Genomic DNA, 23,580 nt, shown 5'->3' with positions numbered 1-23,580 from the left:
TTTAGAGGGGATAAGCTATGGAATTTGTTAAATGGGAATATTAAAAATAGTAATTGAAGTCAATTTAAAAGGCTGCTGAAGAATGAATCGTTTTCTAAATATGATTTTAATGATTAATGTAATAGGGTGCATAGTTGATAGATTAAATTGGAATTAAATCATGAACGGTAGTGTTTTATTTTTATTGAGGTGTGTGAATGAATGAGTTGAGTGTGGAGTGTTAAGCGAGTGGTAGCAGGGTATATGATTTTGTAGTTGTGTTTTTAAACCCCTTCTGAGGTTTCTGTTATGTTGTTTGATTTTTTTTTTGTTTTTTATTGTGTTGTTTTTCCTTTTTTTATTTATTTATTTTTTATTTGTTTGGTTATCCCTCCTCTATATCATGCTGTGGCATTTGGAGAGGATGTGTTTACGTTAAGTTTTTTGTCAATAATTGCTATTAAATATATAAAATAAACATGGGAATTGTGACTGTTACTTTTAACTAGAAGTAAAATATTCTCAAATGCTCCCTGAAAATTAATACAAAGAAGGCTCCTTTTGGATACCTGTCTAAAAAAATTTAGATAATTTCTTAAACCACATTGGCCTGACATCACATAAAGAAAGAAAAACGAGCAAAAATGGGGTTTTTATAGGCCAAATGAAGATACTGAAAAAAACAAAGCGAATATTTCGAAAGGACAAACGCCTCTCTTCTTCAGCGCGAAACCAAACGATGTATCAATAAAAGCCAAAAATTAAAAGAATTAAAACCAACTACCTAACAACCATAAAAGCGAGTTATTCGCCAATATCCGCGATTTGCACAAAATCCAAAAAAAACATGAACTGCCATCGACGGATACTAGCGAGCAATTGGATTTTGTGCAAATCGCGGATATTGGCGAATAACTCGCTTTTATGGTTGTTAGGTAGTTGGTTTTAATTCTTTTAATTTTTGGCTTTTATTGACACATCGTTTTGTTTCGCGCTGAAGAAGAGAGGCGTTTGTCCTTTCGAAATATTCGCTTTGTTTTTTCAGTATCGTCATTTGGCCTATAAAAACCCCATTTTTGCTCGTTTTTCTTTCTTTATGTAAAAAAATTTAATTGTTCATTTTGACCAGTATGTAAACTGTAAGCTTTTATTAATCTTCAGCTAAAGTTTTTCAGCCCATAATCCAAATTAAAGCAAATTGAATATTTGTCAACATGAAAATTATATTTTTTATTGAGTGAAGTGAAATATCAGTTAAAAACTCAGCCAAAAGAGTCACAGCAAAATGATGAGAATATTTAGTTCTGTTTAGCTCTTTTCAATTTTTTTCTTTTTTTTGCTCTAATTGACCACATTGCACTTTAGTTCACAAATGAAGCTTTTAATTTAGTTGACTAGACAGGCTTTGGGTAAGTTTACCATTGCCTTACTTTGTCAAATAAGGGGTAGCTTGTGAAAGTAGTTCCAGATTTTGTCAGATGGATACTGAGCTATCATTAGTTGCAGTAATAGCAGTTCTCTGTTATTTGCAAATTGTATGATTCATTTTCTTTCTCTCGCTTAAAATCACATATAAGGGAAGTCTGGTTCTTCATTATTTTTACTGGTTCAAGCTTTGAGATGTAAATCAGTGTGTAAACATAACATGACATGACAGCAAATCACACAATTTTGATACATTGTGTCAAAGACAACTATAAATTCAATATTTCTTTTGTAATTAGAAGACTTTGCCACCTTTATTGGAAATTCATTCTACATTCTGGCAAGATTAAAGAAGAAAATTTACATTTCAAGACTTAAAATGAACCCTGTTTTTGAACTCTCTAAGAAAAATTTAGGCAATGACCTGGAAGTTCATTATATTGTTCTATATATATGTGTTATTTTTTATTCTAATACTTTAATATTTCTGCTGATGACGATTGCTTTATATGTAATCGAAATATCTAGACTTTTGTACCTGTCTTCACTGTCTAAATAAAGGGATAACGTTTATTGTTCCTCACAAAAAAGAACCAATGGATTTAAAGTAGGAATTTATGGCACCAATGGAATCACTAGTTTTAACACGGAAGTATTTGACAGCAATCTCTCTTTTTCTCTTTGGTTTTATATTCTAGGTTAACAACCAGCATCATGTTGACCTAAGTATTTTCAAACAGTTTGTGGTAATGAACTGTAAGTAAGGAGCGACCCAGCTCAATGGTAACCGAAACTGTAGAAAACGGAATTTTGATATCAATAGATGCATCAAAAGAATCAGATTTTAATGCTGATTTCAAATATATAAGTTTCATCAAGTTTAGTCTTACTTATCAAAAGTTACGCGCCTGAGAATATTTGGCTGATTTTTGAAAAAAGATGGAAAGACCCCCTAAAAGCTATAGAACCTTAATGAAAACCACACCATCATATTCAGCGTATCAGAGAACCCTACTGCGGAGGTTTCAAGCTCCTATCTACAAAAATGTGGAATTTTGCATTTTTTGCCTGAAGAAAGATCACGGATGTGTTTTTTTTTTTTTTGTTTTTTTTTGTTTTTTTCCAGGGGTGATCGTATCGACCCAGTGGTCCTAGAATACCGTGGGAGGGCTCATTAGAACGGAAATTAAATTTTCTAGTGCCCTTTTGAAGTGACCAAAAAAAAATAGAGGGCAACTAGGCCCCCTACTACGCTCATTTTTTTCCCAAAGTCACCCGATCAAAATTTTGAGATAGCCATTTTGTTCAGTCATGGTCGAAAATATGATAACAATGTCTTTTAGGATGACTTAATCCCCCGAAGTCCCCGGGGGAGGGCTGAAAGTTATGAACTTTACCCAATGTTAGCATATAGTATTGGTTATTGGGAAGTATACAGATGTTTTCAGGGGGATTTTTTCTGGTAGGGGGTGGGGGTGGGTCGGGGGTTATGTGGGAGGATCTTTCCATGAAGGAAGTTTTCATGGGAGAAGGGACTTTGCTATGAAGGGGGCGCCGGATTTCCCAGCATTATTTAAATAAAGATCAGAAATTATATATAAAAAGCAAGTTTTTTAACTGAAAGTAAGGAGCAACATCAAAACTTAAAACGAAAGAAAACATTACGTATATGATTGGGTTCATCCCCTAGTCAATACCTCGCTCTTTAAGCCAAAGATTTTTTAGTACTTTCATAAGAGCTATTTATTCTAATTAACGGCGTTTGTGATTAAGGGGTCACTTTTAAAGAATTGGAACAAAATTCAAACTTTAGCTTAAAGAGCAAGGTATTGACTAGAGGGCGAACCCTCTAATATATGTATTAAAAATATAAGAATATATAGGTCCGTTACGTAAGTTATTTCGTAAGTAACGTATATTTATTACTAATAAAAACGTTCGTAAATAAAATTAAACATGTTTCGAGAAAGCCATTTAACCAAATAAAAGTAAAATTAATATTCATTTTTTTTTTTTTTTTATTATTCATGTACGGTGAGCCAAAATCAAAACCTGCATTAATTCAAAAACGTTCAAAAATTAAATAAAAAAAAAACAAGTTTTTTAACTGAAAGTAAGGAACGACGTTAAAACTTAAAACGAACAGAAATTATTCCGTATATGAAAGGGGCTGTCCCCTCCTCAACACCTCGCCCTTTACGCTAAAGTTTGACTTTCTCACAACTCTATTTTTTTTAAACAATGAAAAACTTTAGTGTAAAGAGTGAGGCGTTGAGGAGGGGACAGCCCCTTTCATATAAGGAATAATTTCTGTTCGTTTTAAGTTTTAACGTCGTTCCTTACTTTCAGTTAAAAAAACTTGTTTTTTTTTTAATTATTATAGATGTCTTAGCTTGGCTTCTGTTGGAAGCAAATTACTATGCATGACGATGCTTCTTAGACTAAGAGATGTTGTTGAGAAAGTTTTAAGAGAAGAATAGTATGTTTTTTGGAGGGAAAGAGGATATATCGACCAAATTTTACCTCTGGATTAATAATTGAGAAGTATCTAAATCGTCAGACCCCTTTAGCCCTCAGTCATACAGAATATGAACAGGTATTTGATTCAGCCAATAGAAGAGCTGTAGTGAAGGTCCTATACTTGTATGGTATACCAGATAAGTATATTAAAGTGGTTAATGCTGTGTACGAGAAGCATATTTCTGCGGTTAAGGTATGAAGTGATGTTAATAGCTGGTTTGGTTGTTGAATCAGGAGTTAAACAGACTTGTGTCCTATCCTCATTATATGGGTTGTTTAGTACTGTGCCCTAGAGTAATCGGCAAGGGTTATGGGAGACCATGTAATCAAATGAAAAGGTAAAACTATTTTAGACGTAGCTTGTGCAGATGATTAAGTGTCCTAAATAATATTTTTTGCAAAAGGAATGAATTTTTCTATAGGGGGAGGGGGGCTGAAAGTCCAGCGCAAGAATATATTTGAAAATTAATGTCAAGAAGACGGGATACTTCAAGGCAATACATGACAATGAAGTGTTGCTAGGCAACGAGAAAATGGATAAAGTAGATGGCTTCACATACTTGCGTGGTATTTCTAGCAAAGAGGGGAGATACAGTGAAGATGTAAGAAGTAGAATAGCCAAGGATCAGGGTGGTTTTTACCATTGAAAAATTTTGGAAGAATATGCAGAAAAGTCTGTGAACCAAAATTTGGAAATTTGAAGCTATGACAATGACAGAACAGTGGTGAAGTACTGTTCTGAAATATTGGCCGGCGTTTATCCCCCCCCCCCCCAGAATATACCCCCCGTGAAGAATACCCCCCCCCCCCGAGGAAAATAAGGCTTTCTAAATTTGATAATTTTATTTGAGTTTTATGTTTTCGATTTCCGTAGGGGGAAGGAGTTTTGGCACTTGCGTATTATGGACCACTCACTCAAGTTTATGCTGTGTAAAACTCAAGAACAAACCGGTTTCTCCGTTAGTTTTTTTTTCAGCTATGCGCGAGACAAGACAAGTGACAGAATATATGGGAAATATGTAATTTGGGCTATATATTTGCACTTAAGAGAGAGGGGGGGGGGTAAAGTATTTGAACCGTTTAAAGTCAGAAAACAATTCTTTCTAGGTATATAGCCACCAAAAAATACAGAATAATAGCGAGGTACCTGGAAATTCTATTAACTTAAAAAAAAAAAATCCCAGTATAAAGTAAATGTAATGTTTCATTTAAGTGTTCTTCCAAGTGTTAAGTTGTTTTTTTTTTTGTTTTTTTTTTTTAAATGACCATTTTTCCAAGTATTAAGTACTATTATTAGGTCAATGTAGTGTTTCATTTAAGTGTTTTATGATGATCGCTCATCAAAGTTATGTTATTTGTTCCTTTCATTTATGTTATTTTTCTGTGTTCATGGCCGAATATTTGGCTTTAAAATACACTTATCTATCTATCTATCTAATACGCAGAATAAGTGTATCAAACACATTTTGCATACAGACCCGCTATGATTTAACCCCCCCCCCCATACGGACACCCATATGGAGGGGGGCCTTTCAGAGGTGGGCTCCAGCCCCCTCCCCCTCTCTGGCTGAATGATGCTGTCTTATATTTTTATATTTTTGTTTTGAGATTTCTATTATACAGCATCGTAAGTCCCGATCAGACCAGCTAAGCCCTCCCTAAAATTCAGCTTACGGGTGCCCGTGCCCCCCCCCCCACAAGTGTTCAAATGTATAGCCCAAATTTATTTCTAAAGTAACGAAGAAACTAACGAAAAACCGGTGTGTTCTTGAATTTTACATAGCGTAAACCTGAGTGAGTGGCGCATAATACACAAGTACCAAAATTCCTTCCCCCTACGGAAATTTCCATGGGGGGAGAGGAAGGTTGTAAGTGCCTAGAACCTTCTGAAATATGGGCATTTTGAAAGGCAGAGGAAGATTAATTTAATTATATTTCAAGACAGATTGTCTACGGATAGTTCTAGGTACTGGTTTGACTGACCGTATGTCAAACAACAAGCTCTACAAAATAGTTCTAACCCATTTTCTAGGACTATAATGAAAGCGACATATTTTATGGGACGTATACATATTTAAGTAGAACTACGTAGGAGGGGTAAAGAGTAAACCTTTGAATGGGCTGGTGTGGAGGAGGAGCGTGCGCAGATGTATTGGCCTTAAGCAGATTGCTGCTCTAGTAAGTTTTTAGTAGTAGCAGCAACAGTGGGCATATTGTTCGACATGGATTTTCATTTGTATCTCAGATTATTAATTTTTTTTTAATAAGTTGATTACGGTTCTTATAATTATAAATAATGCCACTTATTTGTTTTCTAGCTTGCAGTTCTTACTTTGAATCCCTTCTGACATCAAGTGATTGTCCACATCCAATTATTTTAATTACAAACGTTGCTTATGATGAAATGTTAGATCTTATCAACTTTATGTACTACGGGGAAGTTACAGTGGAAGAGCACAGACTTGATTCACTTTTAAGAACTGCCGAAATTCTTGAGATTAAAGGACTAGGCTGTTCAACAACCGAAGAAACGCCGCCTAAACCGAAAGATAGGAAGACAGATTACACCGAAACTGCTAAGGCTGCTCATAACTTATTCCAGGTGACTTTGTGAAGTTCAAAATCAGTGTAAATTGTTTCCATATGATTTAGTTTCTCTGGTGATAAAATGAACTTTATTTCTCAACTTCGTTTTCCTTAAAAAAAAAATATCATTCCTTTTACTATCCGACTTTTTCATTGACAAATAAAATTTAAACACAGAGATTAATGACAATAGTTAGCATTTTAGTTAAGACAGTGAACTAAATAAAATAAAAAACACTCAAATATTGCCCTTTGAATTTACCAAACAAAATAAAACGAACAAGACAACAAGATGAAGAAGATCAAATATCTGTGTATGCAAGGCCGTACCCAGGATTTTTTTTCCGGAGGGGGTTTTACTCAAAGATTTTTCTTCGGGGGGGGGGGCGGGGCTTACAAAAAAAAACTCATAAAACGTATACAAAATTTGTTTATATCCATATTTTGTTACTTTTTTACAAGTCAAAAAAACATTTCGGGAGAGGTTCAAAACCCCTAACCCCCGTCGGGGTACGGCCTTGTGTGTATGTAACGAAAGCTACGAAAATCGACATTTCAAAGGTGTCGCCGTAAGACCCAAAATATCCTATACTAATATAACTTCTTTCATAAGCAAGATTATTTAAATGCTTTAAAACGGTTGCGTCAACGATTACTGGTCTATGTTCAAACTTTAAGGGGGTGGGGGGATCTGTTACTGTTTTTTCGTGTTCAACTCAGGGGCATAAGGGGTTTAACCCCCCCCCCCCTTCCTCTCACCCGTAAAATTTTTCTCGACAGTCCCTATGCTAACCATTTGTTTTAGATAATTTCGGAGACCACACTGCCTTTCCATGACGATAAAATAAAAGTTCAAAATAGGGATAAAATCCTTTTTAATAGACAGTGTATAATAAATTTCACAAAAAATACCAGATATTTCGGTCACATATACAGTGACCGTCATCAGTAGTAATACTTTACTACTGATGACGGTCACTGTATATGTGACCGAAATATCTGGTATTTCTTGTGAAATTTATTATACACTGTCTATTAAAAAGGATTTTATCCCTATTTTGAACTTTTATTTTATAACCATTTGTTTATTCATTATAGGGGAATGAGATTGAGAGTGAGGATCAGTGATAGTGACATTACCTTTACTAACGTATAAGTTATTTGTTTTAGGGGGATAAGAGTGATGGTCAATGATGATTGTGAGTAATGGTGGTAGTGACACTGACTATGTTAAACTTTTATTAATGAAACAGCTTAATTATCGTGTGTTGCTGCGATCTCAAAAGGAAGGAAATTCAAGGGAAATCCCTCCCTCCCCCCCCCCTGAAAATTACATCTGCGACAACTCACCATCCGTGGAAAACTTACCGGAAAATCCTCCCCTGCCGAGAATTCTCCACGCACTGTTAATGACGGTCGTATTTTTAATTTAAAAGTGTTTGAAAGATTCCCCCCCCCCCTGGAAGAATTTCCCCACATGTAAAATAATAGTATTTTTAAATGTAAAAGTATTTGGAAAATTAGGTATACTAACTTACCCGTCGGGCGTTGTTGGATAATTAATATCCAGAAATTGTGAATAATGCCCATGAAAGTAATTGTTGAACCATTGTGTTCAGAGGTCTCTAACTTTAGTCAGTGCGAAAAGTATTAAGAGGGCCTTGGGGCGATTCTATTCTGAAACCTTCGCAAGAGTACTCAAAAAACTTCTTTAAGTTTTTTGGCCATCGGATGAGCAGTGTAGTAATATATACAGGACACACACACGGAAATAGTGCATTGCAACTGTAACCTCGTTCAACTGAACTCCGTGCAATTGAACCCTCGTGCAACTTAAACCCCGCGAAACTCAACCCTCATTCAGGTTTCTATTTTGAAAAGTGTTTTTTTTTTTAGATTAATATTTAATACGATAAAACTGAATTGGTTTAAGACAAAGCCATGGGCTAGTACAAGTAAAAATTACAACCGCACATTGGTTCAGGCAAAATAACCATGTTATAACAAGTGAAGTTGGAGGAGTTAATAACTCCCTTACCTTCCACGACTGAAAATTGTTAAAACTTGTTTCCCTTGGTGTTTTCTTCTCGATAATGAGCCCTGAAAGTTTGATCTATGACTCAGAACAAAAACTTTACCTTAATGGTTGCCTCTACCTCACCCACTTTGATTGTGGAAGGTTGAAAGCCCCCCCCCCCCCTGGCTGAATGATGCTACCTTTTTTTATATTTTTGTTTTGAGATTTCTATTATAAAGCATTGAAAGTTCCTATTAGACCAGGTAAGCCTCCCCCCCCCTCAAATTCAGCTTGTGGGCACCCATGGTCAGACGGGCAATTGCAGTTAGAAACTGAAAAGGAGCGAGAAGCAAATTTTGAGATTCTAATCAGTTCTAGTTCAAACTTATTCTTAGATCTTGGGTCTATTTGAGTCAAACAGGGTTTGATTTAAATGGGGTTAAGTTACACGAGGGTTGAGTTGCGCTGGGTTAAAGTTATACGCACGCCCATAGACTTATCTTAATTAATACCATGGGGATAAGACTGAGAACGAGGATGAAGGGTGTATAGAAATGTGATGGCGATGATGAGAGTGTCCATCTTAATCTTATCTTTATTAATTCTAGGCATATGAGACTGAGAGTGATGGTGAACACCACGTTAGAAGCGATCCGGCTAACAAGAAGCGAAAGAGAGTAAGTTAGATACGCTTTTTTTCGAATAAATTTGCTATAAGCATAGGCTATTTGCGGGGCTTGCTATTTAAAAATGATAGAATCTATAAGCTATTGTGGTGTACTTCGTGGTACTCTCCCAGTTCGATGGTTTCCACTTCTTGATGCATGCCTCGAGAACGCATAATGCTAGGTTGCGTTGTCGGGGTGAAGGTTCCAATTTTCCGTCTTTCCCCGCGGCAGCCCAATTCCATCAAGCGTTTTTACGCAAATGCAGGACACTAATGTAGTATTCCTGGTTTGATTTTTTGTCCAAGTTGGGCAAGTTCATAATGCGCTTGTACCTTAGATTCGGCAAGTTCATAATGCACTTGTACGTGAAAACCGAAAAAAAACACCGATACCGCCTTTACGGTCGATTGACGGTTGTATATTCCCTTGTGGTTGGGTATCTGATCTCTTCCACCGAGAAGATCTGGGACTTTGTCTGAGTCATACGAAAAAACTCATGACTTGTCGCCTATCATTAGCCCAGTCCGAATTTCTTGTTCTATTTTGGCTCCACTGAACAGTTCTTTGGACGGCTCAAGTCGATATTGTTTCTGCTTGTCTACCAGCAATCTTAAAATGAACTTTGTGCACACTCTACCCACCTTCAAATTATTAGTTGAAAATGACTAAATTACATAAACCCAAATTTAGGTGATCAGCCATCTCCCTAATAGCAAATTTACAATCAGATCGCACTAAATCATGAAAAGTCACGCTTTTTTGTCAGCTTTTGATGAGGACTGGATCAGACATTCCAAAGGTGTTTGAAGACTTTGCAAGTATCTGAGGAAGATTTCACAGCAAAATTTCACGCAACCGTATTGTTCCAGTTACTTATTCATTTTGTACAGTTAATAACCCGTGGGTCATTGTAGTAGAAGTAGGGAGGGTAAGGCAAGGCATGACCTAATACGGTTAAGATAGACATGAAGCCAATAGAGGGATTCTGACTAAACAGTTGAAGATGGGATAAACAATGGCCGGAGATCAACACATTATGTATTGATGACCGAGCAATATGGCACTCAACTGTCTGTCAAATCATAATGCAAGGAAGGTCTGAAGAGTTTGTGTCCTGAGACAAGTTCAAGTAACTAATACATAATTAGTAACTCACCAAGAACCTGCCTCCACTCACGAGGCTGCCAGGCTGTATTTTCAAGAACCTCAATTGCTTGTTTTAGCACATGTCAAGGACACACCAAACCATCATTTCTATAGTAAATGTCAATTATATATGCTTCTTCTGAGGTCTCTCTTCCTAACTTTACGCCCTCCCCCCCCCCCCGCCGCTTCTCTAGAGAATTTTTGTCAAAAAATGTGTTCTGAGTAACATATAAGCTTTTTTATAGTTTTAGTTGTCAATTTTGAAATTTTTTTGCGAAGATATTTGCTGAAAAATCACTAATTGTTGCTTTAAAATGCGTATTTGAGTAACTATTGTATTTTCGACATGCTTCTTTTCTCGACAATTTATGTAAAATCAGCAGACCACTTAGAAAGTCTCTAACTTTTCTCAACATGATAAAATAAAAAAAAAGAAGGTTTCGCCCTTGCATAGTCGGTTTTGAAGCCATGTTGTTCGTTTTGGTCAAACAAGTATGTTTCTTGTTTTTAATGTTGGACCTCTTTTAAGTATTAGTGAGCTTAATAGTGATTTTGAGTTATAAATTAAATTCAGCGTGTAGCTTTCAGTTGTATATTGAAAGAGGATACTAATAATTTGGAAAATTATTCCCTCTTTCTAATCAACGTCTGTATTCTTTGACTGTATTCTTGACTTAAGTTCTGGTTGCAAATGTAGCCATGACTGGCTAACGGAGATTCAATTTGAAGGTGTTCCACCATATTATTTTGCTTAAAACTTCGAGGAAACTTGATCGTTTACGGTCTCGAGTGAGAATAGGTTTGTTTTCTGAGGATGAAATTGTACTTTTTAAACTAACTTATTCGAACTTCTTACGGAACTAAATGCGAATGCCACACTTGGCATCCATAGACGTTTTATGAAAATATATACAAAGCTTTTTCTTCTCTTTTTGGTCATCGTGTTAAAAATACCCGGCGTACTACATGTCACACAAACATTTTTTTTATGGGGAAGGGGGGGGGGAAACCTGATATATCTGAATCACGTATATATGTTAAGCAGTTTAATTTGTCTTTACTCTTAGTTGGTTATGAGTTTTTTTTTTTAATAAACACATTCTTTTCTTCCTCATTTAACAAGTGAAGCAGTTTGAGTATTAACTTCTACATGCAACCGATGCTTAAGGCTTACTCCCAGATGGAGTTTAACGCTCATTGCTAAGTTGTTTCTTGCATGCTCAAGTTTGCGATTTTTCTAGATGATTTTAGATCTGTTTTTTTTTTTTTTTGTGTTAGTTTCTGTTATTTTTTTTTTTTCAATTTAAAAATTATTCTAGCGATCTAGTTTTTTTTTTTTGCAGATTCGATAGTCTTATAAATTAGCGCAAATAGTTTTAGACCCCTATAACGCAGAGTTGCCACCCTTAGTGATTTATCCCTGTTTTAGTGAATTTTATATTGCCTAATGTTTTGCAGTGTTTAGTGATAAATCTAGTGATTTTTCCTTTATATAGCGCCCAGATTTAATGTTCAATCGAATAAATGGTACTTTTATGATATAGCCCCGACCTAATACTCTTCATCTAAGTAGAAACCTGTTCCTCTGACGCTCAATCCTAATGAAATATACCTAAGTATGATACAAATATAATACTTTAGCACCAAATTTGGGCTATATATTTGCATACAAGGGGGGGGGGGTAAAGTATAACGGGTATGCGTGCTTAATGTGTTAGGTACAATTATTCTGCATATTATGAAGTAAAAATTGTTTTCTAACTTAACACTGTCCAAATACTTTACCACCATCTCTACCACCCACCCCCTAATCTGCAAATATATAGCCTAAAATATATATTCCCATCTGTTCTGTCACTTCTCTCTGGCTTGTTTAACGCTAAGATGAAATAAACTAACGAAAAAAAACGGTTCCATAATTCGTTAATGGATGAACAACTTGAGTGATTGGGGCTATATCATACAAGTACCGAATAAATCAACCAGGAAGCTAATTAATAATAAAAAAAAAACAGAAAAATGGGACCCCAATACACTTCCTAATACGTTCTGCATTAACATTTATGCAAATATAACGCCTTTGAAACTCCCCATTCCGCACCATTTAGACCCCAGAGCCTTATCATCAAGAAAATAGGTGAGCCTGGTTAATGGTAAAATTGCAAAAATATTCTATACTTTTTGTTTCACAACACTTGCTCTGGTCAAACTTCTTTCTTGATACAATTTAAGGTTCTTTTACTCCCTAAAATCTATCAGTTCCAGATTAGATTTTTTTTTTTTTTTACTTTTGAAAGTGGATGTGAATACACCCTCTAAATCTGCAAATAGTACAGGAATGGAATCGTTGAAAAATAAGAAGGTTGGTATACAGCAAAGATAATTTTCTGAATGAAAAAAGAAAAGAAAATAAGACTTAGTGTTTTTTATAATTATATTCGTACTATATTTAGATTGGTTAAATCGGTTGTAGTTTGATCTTGGAAGATGGCAGGGGGGGGGGTCTGCTCTGGGAATTGTTTAATTTTTTTACGTTTTGGATTCATATACTAATACATAAATGTAGAATTGCCCCTATTTATAATACCATGCTCATTTCTGGTTATTTTCGCTTTTCTATACATGTCTATTAACCAGCTCCAAACAAAGGATTGACATAAATGCACTTGAAATTACTACGGAAATTAGTCACATTCCACGCAACGGAAATTACTACGGAAATTAGTCGCATTTAACGCAACGCCAGCGCTACTTGTGGGATATTTATCTGTATCAGCTTGCTGCACGAAATATCTGCTGCAAGCAGGATAAAGTTAATTCGACCAATTTATGTATATTTTTCTCACATTTAGAAATTTTGTATGCTCATATAAGTGGTATCAACATATACTCTTTTTCCATTGTTATCAGTTTATTAAGCATTACTTAAGCTTCGCTCTGACCGACACCGAGCTTCGCTTGGTTAAAAGAATTTGAGACATAAAAATGCCATTTAGTTTACCCTGGCCTCTCTGGAGATGTATACCCCCTACACCCTGATTCACACAAGAAAAAACTTGTGTTTTTTTTTTTTTTTTTTTTTTTTTTTTTTTTTTTTTTTTTTACAAAGATGCAAAGGGAAAGGTAATTTTGAAACTCTTTGTGTCAATTTTTCCTCTCCGACCGGTATCCCTGGCAAGTTTAATTAATCCAAGTTTTCTGCCGCAATATTGCCAAGAATTATTCAGAATTTCTAGATATTCTTTATCAAGCAATACCCGATGAGTAAGTTAATTTTAAATTCATTTTTGAATACTTCTAAAGATAAAAATATGATCGCTATTTGAGAATGTGGGGAAATTTCCATGGAGGAGAATTTATGCTGGGGTGGGGGAAATTTTTCAGCGGAGTTTTTCCTTTGGATAAGACCTGTTTTTGTTGTTTTCACCTCAAAAATGGAAAAACGACCTAAAGTGTTCTTTTGGATGTCATATGGTACCTTATGGTAGCCTTAATAAGACGAACCTATAAAAAGGGATTAATTATAAGAAAGAAGTTTGTAAATGAGCCCTTAAATAGTTCTTTAAGACGTTCCAGTGTTCCGATAGCTACAAAGAAAAAAAAATAGGAGAAAAAAAGATGAAATATGAGTTCTGCCCGTGCAAAACAGTGATTTTCCTTCTTTTTCAAGGAGGAGGGTTGTAATTTTCCTGTATAAGATCTCGACAATGGCGATTCAAAGGTTGCGCTTTTTTGTTTGCTTCGATGCCTTTTTCAAATCACACGCAACTGAACGACACGATGCACAGGGCTGTTGGAATAGCGCGTAGTTCAGCTGTGAAATTTAGTCTCCTGTGCTGGGCACGGGAGTTGAGAGAAGCGGAAGGGGTAATAGGCACTTTAATATTAGCGGTGCAGCTGGCATAAAGAGCCAAGCTTCTATGAAATTCATCATCACCCACACGATAGCTTGTTTACTCTACATTACTATCGTCTGCGGCTACTCATTGCTGACAATTTTAGTAAAAGTCGAGCACCAGTACTTATTTTTATGTTTATTTGATGTGTGCCTATTGTTTATTGTGTAATGTTTTGAAATTAGCGGTGTAGTGTCTTTGCTAAGTATTAATTTTTTTTTCACTGCTGCTTGAAGAAAAAAGTGCTGTTGAAGACATAGGGCAGGCACTAGCGTCCTTTACTTTTTTTCATTGCGTGTTCAGTATCAAAGAAACATGACGAATGCCTCTTTATTTTTTTTTTTTTTTTTTTTCGCTTTCCCCAGGAGTAAGCCTTTATGTTCAGCACAATTGAAATTTCCAATAGCTTTATTTCGGGGATGACATGACCCTCCACAGCCTCTGGGAAAAGGGATTCTCCTGGACGTTATTCTGTACAGAGAGAAGAGGAGGATTTCCCCGCCTTATTTGAAAAACGATCAGAAATGAAAAACAACATTTTCTTAGAATAAATGCAAGGAACAGCATTTAAACTTAAAATAAACACAAATTATTCCATAAATGGGGGGAGGTCGCCCTCTCCCCAAACGCTCGCTCTTTACGCTAAAGTTTGACTTTTATGTCCCGATCCTTTAAGAATGACTGCTGAAACACAAGACCCGGTGATTTGGGATAAATAATTTTTTTAAAGAGCTAAAAGACTAGCGTAATGATCGAGGGATTTAAGAGGGGTCAACTCCCTTCATATACGGAATAGTTTCTGTTGGTTTTAAGTTTTAATGCTATTCCTTACTTACAGTGAAAAAAAAACTTTTTTTATATATATATTTTACAAATCTAGGAACCATTTGCTTGTGATCTAATTGAACTAGTGGTCCAGTGAGTAAGTGGTCTGCCTTCTGAAAATAGTGGTTCCTGTCCCATTTTGCTGATAATTGTTTTTTTATTATGGTAGTTTCGCTTAATTGACTGGGCTATGTTTCGAGTACCCCTCCCTTCCCCTTGTCGTGCATGTGAAAAACTAGACTTACAAAATTACTTTGTAGGGAAAGAAACATCCAGTCCACGCGGAAGCTTCAGATGCCAAAAAGAACAAGAACCTTTTTGATTTCTTTGAGAAGTCAGCTATTGAGAATGAAAATAACCCAAACGCTACGTCAGGAAACATTAGTGCTCCAATTCATGAAGAGATAGTACCTGGTAGCTCTGTCACCGCTGTTTTAGGAGTTTCAGACAAATATTCCGGCTCAGACGTGATTGAGTCCATTTCCAGACACGAAAAGGGTTCCGAATATGACGATAATGATAGTGCCAGTGATTTGTCCAGTTATTTAGGTAGCCCAGACGAGTTAGAGTCTGATTTGCCTGTACTGTCTGACGTGATAGATTTAGAAAATAAAAAGCGCAAAAGGATTCATAAGAGAGCTGGTGGTGGAAAGACAAAAAAAAATTACAAAGAATCCATTAATAATGAAGGCAACTCAAAGAAGTTTTATTCTCAAAGTTTTTCCGAAAAATGGACGAAGGACCCCCTTCTCAGGGACTGGCTAGTCCCAGACCCAATAGATGGGAGGAAAGCGTACTGCAAGTACTGCTGCAAGGTGCTAAAGGGTAGCAAAACCCATATGCTTCGCCATGCTAATAGAGGCCCCGAATCAACCCATTCGAAAGCCATAAAAGCTAAAAAGGAGTTTTAAAAGCAAGAGTTGTATATCTGCTCCTTACTTACAGTTGGAGAAAACTTTAACGTATTTTAAAAATATAGAAACCATTTTCTTGTACTCTAGTTGAACTAGTGGTCCAGTGAGTTGTGTTCCGCGTTCTAATAATAGTGGTTCCTGTCCCATTTTGTTGATGTATTTTTTTATGGTAGTTCCGCTTAATTGACCGGACTGTGTTTTGAGTACCCCCCCCCCCCTCCCTACCCACCTATGCTGCACGTGAAAAATTAGACTTACAAAATTACTTTGTAGGGAAAGAAGCATCAAGGCCACGGGGAAGCTTCAGATGTCAAAAAGAACAAGGACCTTTACGATTTCTCTAAGAAGTCTACTATTGAGAATGAAAATAACCCAAGCGCTCCGTCAGGCAACATAAGTGTTTCAGTTCGTGAAGAGATAGTACCTGGTAGCAGTGTCACCGCTGTTTTAGGAGTGTCAGACAAAAACTCCGACTCAGGTGTGATTGAGTCCATCCCTAGACACAAAAAGAGTTCCGAATCTGAAGATAACAATAGTACCAGTGATTTGTCCAGTTATTTAGGTAGCCCAGACGATTTTGAGTCTGACTCGTTGCCTGAACCATATGACGTGATAGATTTAATAACTAAAAAGTGCAGAAAGAAGGATAAGAGATATGGTGGTCGAGAGAGAAAAAAACATGACCAAAAATCCTCAAATAATGGAGGCAACTCAAAGAAGTCTCATTCTCGAAATTTTTCCGAAAAGTGGGCGAAAGACCCCCTACTCAGGGACTGGCTAGTCCCAGACCCAATAGATCGGACTAAACCATACTGTAAGTACTGCTGCAAGGTGCTAAAGGGTAGCAAAACCCATATGCTTCGCCATGCTAATAGAGGCCCCGAATCAACCCATGCGAAAGCCATGAAAGCTAAAAAGGAGTTTTAAAGGCAAGAGTTGTTATGCTGCTCCTTACTTACAGTTGGAGAAAACTTTATTTTTTTACGTATTTTACAAATCTAGAAACCATTTGCTTGTACTCTAGTTGAATTAGTGGTCCAGTGAGTAGTGTTCCGCGTTCTAATAATAGTGGTTCCTGTCACATTTTTTTTTTTTTTTTTATTATGGTAGTTTCGCTTAATTGACCGGACTGTGTTTTGAGTACCCCCCCCCCCTCCCTACCCACCTATGCCGCACGTGAAAAATTAGACTTACAAAATTACTTTGTAGGGAAAGAAGCATCAAGGCCACGGGGAAACTTCAGATGACAAAAAGAACAAGGACTTTTACGATTTCTTTAAGAAGTCTGCTATTAAGAATGGAAATAACCCAAGCGCTCCGTCAGGCAACTTTAGTGCTCCAGTTCGTGAAGAGATAGTACCTGGTAGCAGTGTCACCGCTGTTTTAGGAGTATCAGACAAAAACTCCGACTCACGTGTGATTGAGTCCATCCCTAGACACAAAAAGAGTTCCGAATCTGAAGATAACAATAGTGCCAGTGATTTGTCCAGTTATTTAGATAGCCCAGACGATTTTGAGTCTCACTCGTCTGATTTGCCTGAACCATCTGACGTGATAGATATAATAACTAAAAAGTGTAAAAAGAAGAATAAGAGATATGGTGGTCGAGAGAGAAAAAAACATGACCAAAAATCCTCAAATAATGGAGGCAACTCAAAGAAGTCTCATTCTCGAAATTTTTGCGAAAAATGGAGGAAAGACCCCCTACTCAGGGACTGGCTAGTCCCAGACCCAATAGATAGGAGAAAACCATACTGCAAGTACTGCTGCAAGGTGCTAAAGGGTAGCAAAACCAATATGCTTCGCCATGCTAATAGAGGTCCAGAGTCAACCCATGCGAAAGTCATGAAAGCTAAAAAGAATCAGGTCTCAGTTTCCGACCCATCAAGCTGCTCTGAGGTTATTCATCTTTTTTTTTTTTTTGGCTATATTATGTTCTTTAATGAGAACTACTTGTTGCCTTCAGTTGTAAAAAAAAAGTATATTCTCTTGTGATGATAAGAAAAGTTGGAAGGGTCGTAATGTCATTTAAGGTAATTTCTTATCGTTTTCAATTTAACGCTACAGTATGTGACGCAACGTCATATACCATCATATGCGTCATGGTAGAAAACGTAACTTCTGTTCCTTTTAGGTTCCATTCCTTAATTCATTGTAGTTTCTGCTCATATTGAGTTTACTATTTAAAAAGCCTAATTTATTTAATTTTTAATATATGGGCTCAAATAGTTTTTAATTTAATCAAGTTACTGCTTTGGAATAATTTGACAGTTTGAAATGATGATTAACTAATTTATCAGGAAATTTCCGGAAAATTAATCAAAGAAATTAAAATATAAAAAAAAGGAACAATATATATAAAAAACGCTTGTGCGGCTAAAATAAGCACACAATTCCTCCATAAAACAACAAAAAATAATAATAATATGAAACAGGAACAAACACATACACAGTTATACAAATGTCGGAATACTAGTAAACCTGGCTTGATTACATGACATAAACTTTAAACACATGAAAAAATAAATGGATATGAAAAAATAGAAACATAAATTGATCTAAAAAGATCAGTTAAAAATACATGTTTTCAAGAATAATAACATAATTCGTTTTCTTAAGATTATTTTTAAACGTATAAGAGTCGATAATAGAGTATAGAGTAATAATAGAGTAATTCTTCAAATAATTATAGAGTAATAATAGTGTAATAATAGAGTAATTAATAAATAATAGAGTAATTCTTCAAATAATTACTCATCTTCTCTTTCAGCAGACAATGAAGGCACTATTCTGGTCTTCTGATTTTTGAAGACGAACAATTTCAGTTTAGAACATTATTTTTAAACGTATAAGAGTCGATAATAGAGTATAGAGTAATAATAGAGTAATTCTTCAAATAATTATAGAGTAATAATAGTGTAATAATAGAGTAATTAATAAATAATAGAGTAATTCTTCAAATAATTACTCATCTTCTCTTTCAGCAGACAATGAAGGCACTATTCTGGTCTTCTGATTTTTTGAAGACGAACAATTTCAGTTTAGAACATTATTTTTAAACGTATAAGAGTCGATAATAGAGTATAGAGTAATAATAGAGTAATTCTTCAAATAATTATAGAGTAATAATAGTGTAATAATAGAGTAATTAATAAATAATAGAGTAATTCTTCAAATAATTACTCATCTTCTCTTCAGCAGACAATGAAGGCACTATTCTGGTCTTCTGATTTTTTGAAGACGAACAATTTCAGTTTAGAACATTATTTTTAAACGTATAAGAGTCGATAATAGAGTATAGAGTAATAATAGAGTAATTCTTCAAATAATTATAGAGTAATAATAGTGTAATAATAGAGTAATTAATAAATAATAGAGTAATTCTTCAAATAATTACTCATCTTCTCTTTCAGCAGACAATGAAGGCACTATTCTGGTCTTCTGATTTTTTGAAGACGAACAATTTCAGTTTAGAAATCATAATATATGCAATCTTGTGGCATTTTGCTTTTATTAGGTTACTGTATTTTAGTCAACCGCTTCGGACTAGTTCTGTACAGGTTTTTTTTCTGGGACTGAGATTTATACTGATGATCATGATACTATGATTATTACCCCATTGACTTTTTCAGTCTAGTTGAAGTTTTTGTGGCCCAAGAGGTAGAAGGGGGGGCTGAATCTGAAGTCGGGACCATCTTGATTAAAGTATAAAAATAGTGGTGGTGTTTTGCCGTGAAAAAGGCAACCAAATTGCCTTGGCAGGTGAATAATGCTCTTACTAACATATATGTGAACTTAAAGTTAATTTAATGGTTGTTAAATTAATTTTACAATAGTTAATGTTAATTATTGTTAATTTAATTATTGTTAAATGTTTAAATATTGTTAAGGTTAATTTAATGTGTTATTCCAGAGGAGGCCAAGCACAAGTTATAGAAATCATGAAGGTGTTGATGGTACAGAAGACGAAGGCAAAGATGCAATGGGTACTTCGCTTGTACACACCCCTAGTGAGTCCCTTTTTCTATATTTTCTATATTTTTATATATTTTTTCTATATTTCTGTATTATTTTTATATATTAGATAAAATTGCCTGTATATAGTCAACAGTATTTGCAATCTACAATTTACAATTTCTAGATCTTTATTTACAAGATCTAGAAATCTACAATTTCTATATTTTTTTCTATATTTCTATATTATTTTTCTATATTAGATAAAATTGCCTGTATATAGTCAACACTATTCACAATTTCCAATTTCTATAATTTTACAATTTACAGTTTCTAGAGTTTTAGATCTAGATCTTTATTTACAAGATTTATAAATTTAAAATTTCTAGTTTTTTTTTTCTATATTTCTATATTATTTTTCTATATTAGATAAAATTGCCTGTATATAGTCAACACTGATACATTTCACCTGTGTCAGAACAATCAAATGAGGGACCTGAAAGTAACGGCGCAGGTGTATTTGTGTTATCAGTCCGTTCTTTTGAGTATATGGAGCTTTGAGTACATTAACGGAAACGAATGGCCTTTGAGAGCAAGGTTTTACAGGCGTAATAAGTAATTATATAACAAAAGTATAACCTGAAAAGAGGAATCATGAATTAATAAAGTAAAGTATAACACAAGTATAAAGTATAACAAAGAATGCGTTGTAATGATTGGCTTGGCTTGTGAGTTTGTCTGTAACTCGATATAATTGGGCTATTAGGATTGATCCAAGGGTTTGGTACCATTGAATCAATGTAATCGAACTGAATGAATGTTTGTTCATTTCATCATTCCGCGTTGATTCCTTCAAAAAAATGTCCTGGGGAGCTGACCTAGACATGCTTCCAAAACCAATTAAATTTGATTTTGCTAAATTTTCGCTTCACCGGTTTTAATGAAATTAGGTATACTTACTCAATTTTTTCTTTGATTGTTTTCCGGTTCACGTTTTCAAAACCCTAAAAGACTGGCAAAATCCCATTATCAATACTAAGACCTCTAAGGGGGGGGGGGAGGGTCCTTAGAAAACCCAATTACCGATAACAAAATTCCTAAAAGCCTTTGTGCCAAACAAAAAGAAAGGAATATTCAAGTAAATTTGATTTCAATAAATTTTGGTTGCACAATATTCTGCATAATAATGGAAAAAAAGTGGAAAATGTCAGTATTCAGTGTCAAATTATTAAAATATAATTTAAATCTTGAAACATGTTTCACTGAGTAAAATATCCAAAAATAATTTTTAGTGAAATTTGGAGCTTTGGATCCCTATAGGCAAAACCTCCTTACGTCCTAGAGGGCTTGACCTTTACTTTTAATCCTTTTAATCATTTTGGACCAAAAAGATGGGATAAAGCAGAGCATAAGTTTTCAGAATTTTTTTTTTTTTTTACACTAAAAAAGACAATACGTTATGTACAAACACTATGCTTTAAATTAAATAACAGTTTATATGAAAGTGATAAAAATAATCTGTAAAAATATCTGTACAGTTGAAGTAGGTGCTATTCAAGCAGTAATGAAGAAAAGTAACAAACATGCTACTTAGTGAATTTAAAAATATTATGCAGTACATTATAAACAATAAATATACATTAAATAATCATAAATATAAGTGCTGGTGAAGCTCAATGTTCGGGAACTAATAATGCAGGAAAGTAAGATGACTCGTCTCTATACTGTAAATATTGAATTCTATACTAGTTTCTACACTAATAATGCTTCAGTTAGCAGATTTTTCGTTTGTTTTCAAGTTTCAGCAAACCTCTTCAGTGATATACTATGCTGAATTTTTTTAAGCTGTTTTTTTTACTTAATTTTCCACACACTTGATACGTTTTTCAGAATTGTTAGCCAATGTTTTTTGTTGGGACATTAGATGGCGAAAAAAAAAAGCTTTTCGTTTTAATGAGACAGTAAGAGATTTGTAGCAAAGAGTGGCAGTGGGTAGCGAGAGAGAGAGAGGCCTTGAAGTTGATATTTGATAAAAAAAAAATAAAAAAAAAAAAAAAATGCAAACATAAGAATTTCTGTATTTTTATTCTTTTAGACAATATATATTGGTTCAACTCTCCATAAGAAAATATTATAAAATTTTGGAAATTAGTTTTTAAAGATTAAAATAAATACTCAAATCATTCCTAAAAGCGCGTCGTTTTGGACAAATATATAGGGCAAATTATATATACTCTTTGTATTTTGAATAGCACGACGCTTTTCGCCCGCCACTTGTTTATCGTTTAATTAATAAAATTATTAATACAAAATTGATTGACAATTTTTTTCAGCCGTTAAATTAATAAGAAGAAAAGAGGCGCCCTATTGAAAATGCAAAGAATATAGAATATATATATATATAAGTATTGAGAGGGAATAAAGTAAAGCGATACGCGTTTAGGAATCATATAAGTAAGCATTTTAGAATGTTTTAAAGTAGTTTTAAGAATTTTATAGTGTTTCCTTGTGAATAGTTGCCCTTTGTAAGTTGCCCCAATCAAATGCCCTTTTTTAAGGTGCTCGTCGTGCAACAGACTTGGCTGGTAATGATGGCTTCATGGACCAAAAAAAACTGTTTGGTGCTTTAACAAATAGATTTCTTAATGCCACGATAAAAAAAAAAAGAATAAAAAATCGGGAATTATAAGGTGTAAGTGACAGAGCACAGTATTTAAGCTATATTGGCTAATTTTTAAAAATAAATTTACAATTAGACTTCTCTACAAGGCTAGCTTCATGGGTAAAAAAAAAACTGTTTGGTGCTTTTACAAATAGATTTCTTAATTCCACGATTATAAAAAAGAATCAAAAATCGGAAATTATAAGGTGGTAGTGACAGAGTACAGTATTTAAACTATATTGGTTAATTTTTAAAAATATTGGCTAATTTTGCCAATATTAAAAAAATATTGGCTAATTTTTCTTTCGTGTTTATTTAAGGTTAATTTACAATTAGACTTCTCTACAAGGCTAGCTTCATGGGCCAGAAAAAACTGTTTGGTGCTTTTACAAATAGATTTCTTAATGCCACGAAAAAAAAAAAAATCAAAAGTCTTGAATTATAAGGTGGTAGTGACAGAGTACAGTATTTAAACTATATTGGCTAATTTTTTAAAATATTGGCTAATTTTGCCAATATTAAAAAAATATTGGCTAATTTTTCTTTCGTGTTTATTTAAGGTTATTTTACAACTATACTTCTCTACAAGGCTAGCTACATGGGCCAAAAAAAAACTGTTTGGTGCTTTTACAAATAGATTTCTTAATGCCATGATAAAAAAAAAAGAATCAAAAATCGGGAATTATAAGGTGGTAGTGACAGAGTACAGTATTTAAACTATATTGGCTAATTTTTAAAAATATTGGCTAGTTTTGCCAATATTAAAAAAGTATTGGCTAATTTTTCTTTCGTGTCTATTTAAGGTTAATTTACAATTAGACTTCTCTACAAGGCTAGCTTCATGGGCCAAAAAAAACTGTTTGGTGCTTTTACAAATAAATTTCTTAATGCCACGATAAAAAAAGAATCAAAAGTCGGGAATTATAAGGTGGTAGTGACAGAGTACAGTATTTAAACTATATTGGCTAATTTTTTTTAAATATTGGCT

At 34.5% G+C, this 23,580-nt stretch overlaps 1 protein-coding gene across 4 annotated transcripts in view; it reads left to right on the top strand.

Moving 5' to 3' along the window:
- The window catches only part of LOC148955729 (uncharacterized), a 42,556-nt gene that overhangs the window by 10,886 nt on the left and 8,090 nt on the right, over positions 1-23,580 (top strand). For 3 of the 4 annotated variants that reach the window (XM_089103752.1, XM_089103760.1, XM_089103769.1), the window contains exons 3-6: positions 6,243-6,526; positions 9,136-9,204; positions 17,186-17,875; positions 19,890-19,986. In XM_089103752.1, coding sequence (XP_088959878.1) covers positions 6,243-6,526; positions 9,136-9,204; positions 17,186-17,875; positions 19,890-19,986 — 1,140 coding nt within the window. Of the gene's footprint in view, positions 1-6,242; positions 6,527-9,135; positions 9,205-15,322; positions 16,199-17,185; positions 17,876-19,889; positions 19,987-23,580 lie in introns of those variants that run through there. The other variant, XM_089103778.1, reaches the window with a different exon arrangement.

Source organism: Artemia sp. Qi Xiang Cuo, chromosome 2, assembly GCF_049724085.1.
Source record: "Artemia sp. Qi Xiang Cuo chromosome 2, ASM4972408v1, whole genome shotgun sequence".
Taxonomy (NCBI): domain Eukaryota; kingdom Metazoa; phylum Arthropoda; class Branchiopoda; order Anostraca; family Artemiidae; genus Artemia; species Artemia sp. Qi Xiang Cuo.
Note: the sequence above shows the minus strand (reverse complement) of the source record. Positions and strands in the feature narration are given on the sequence as shown.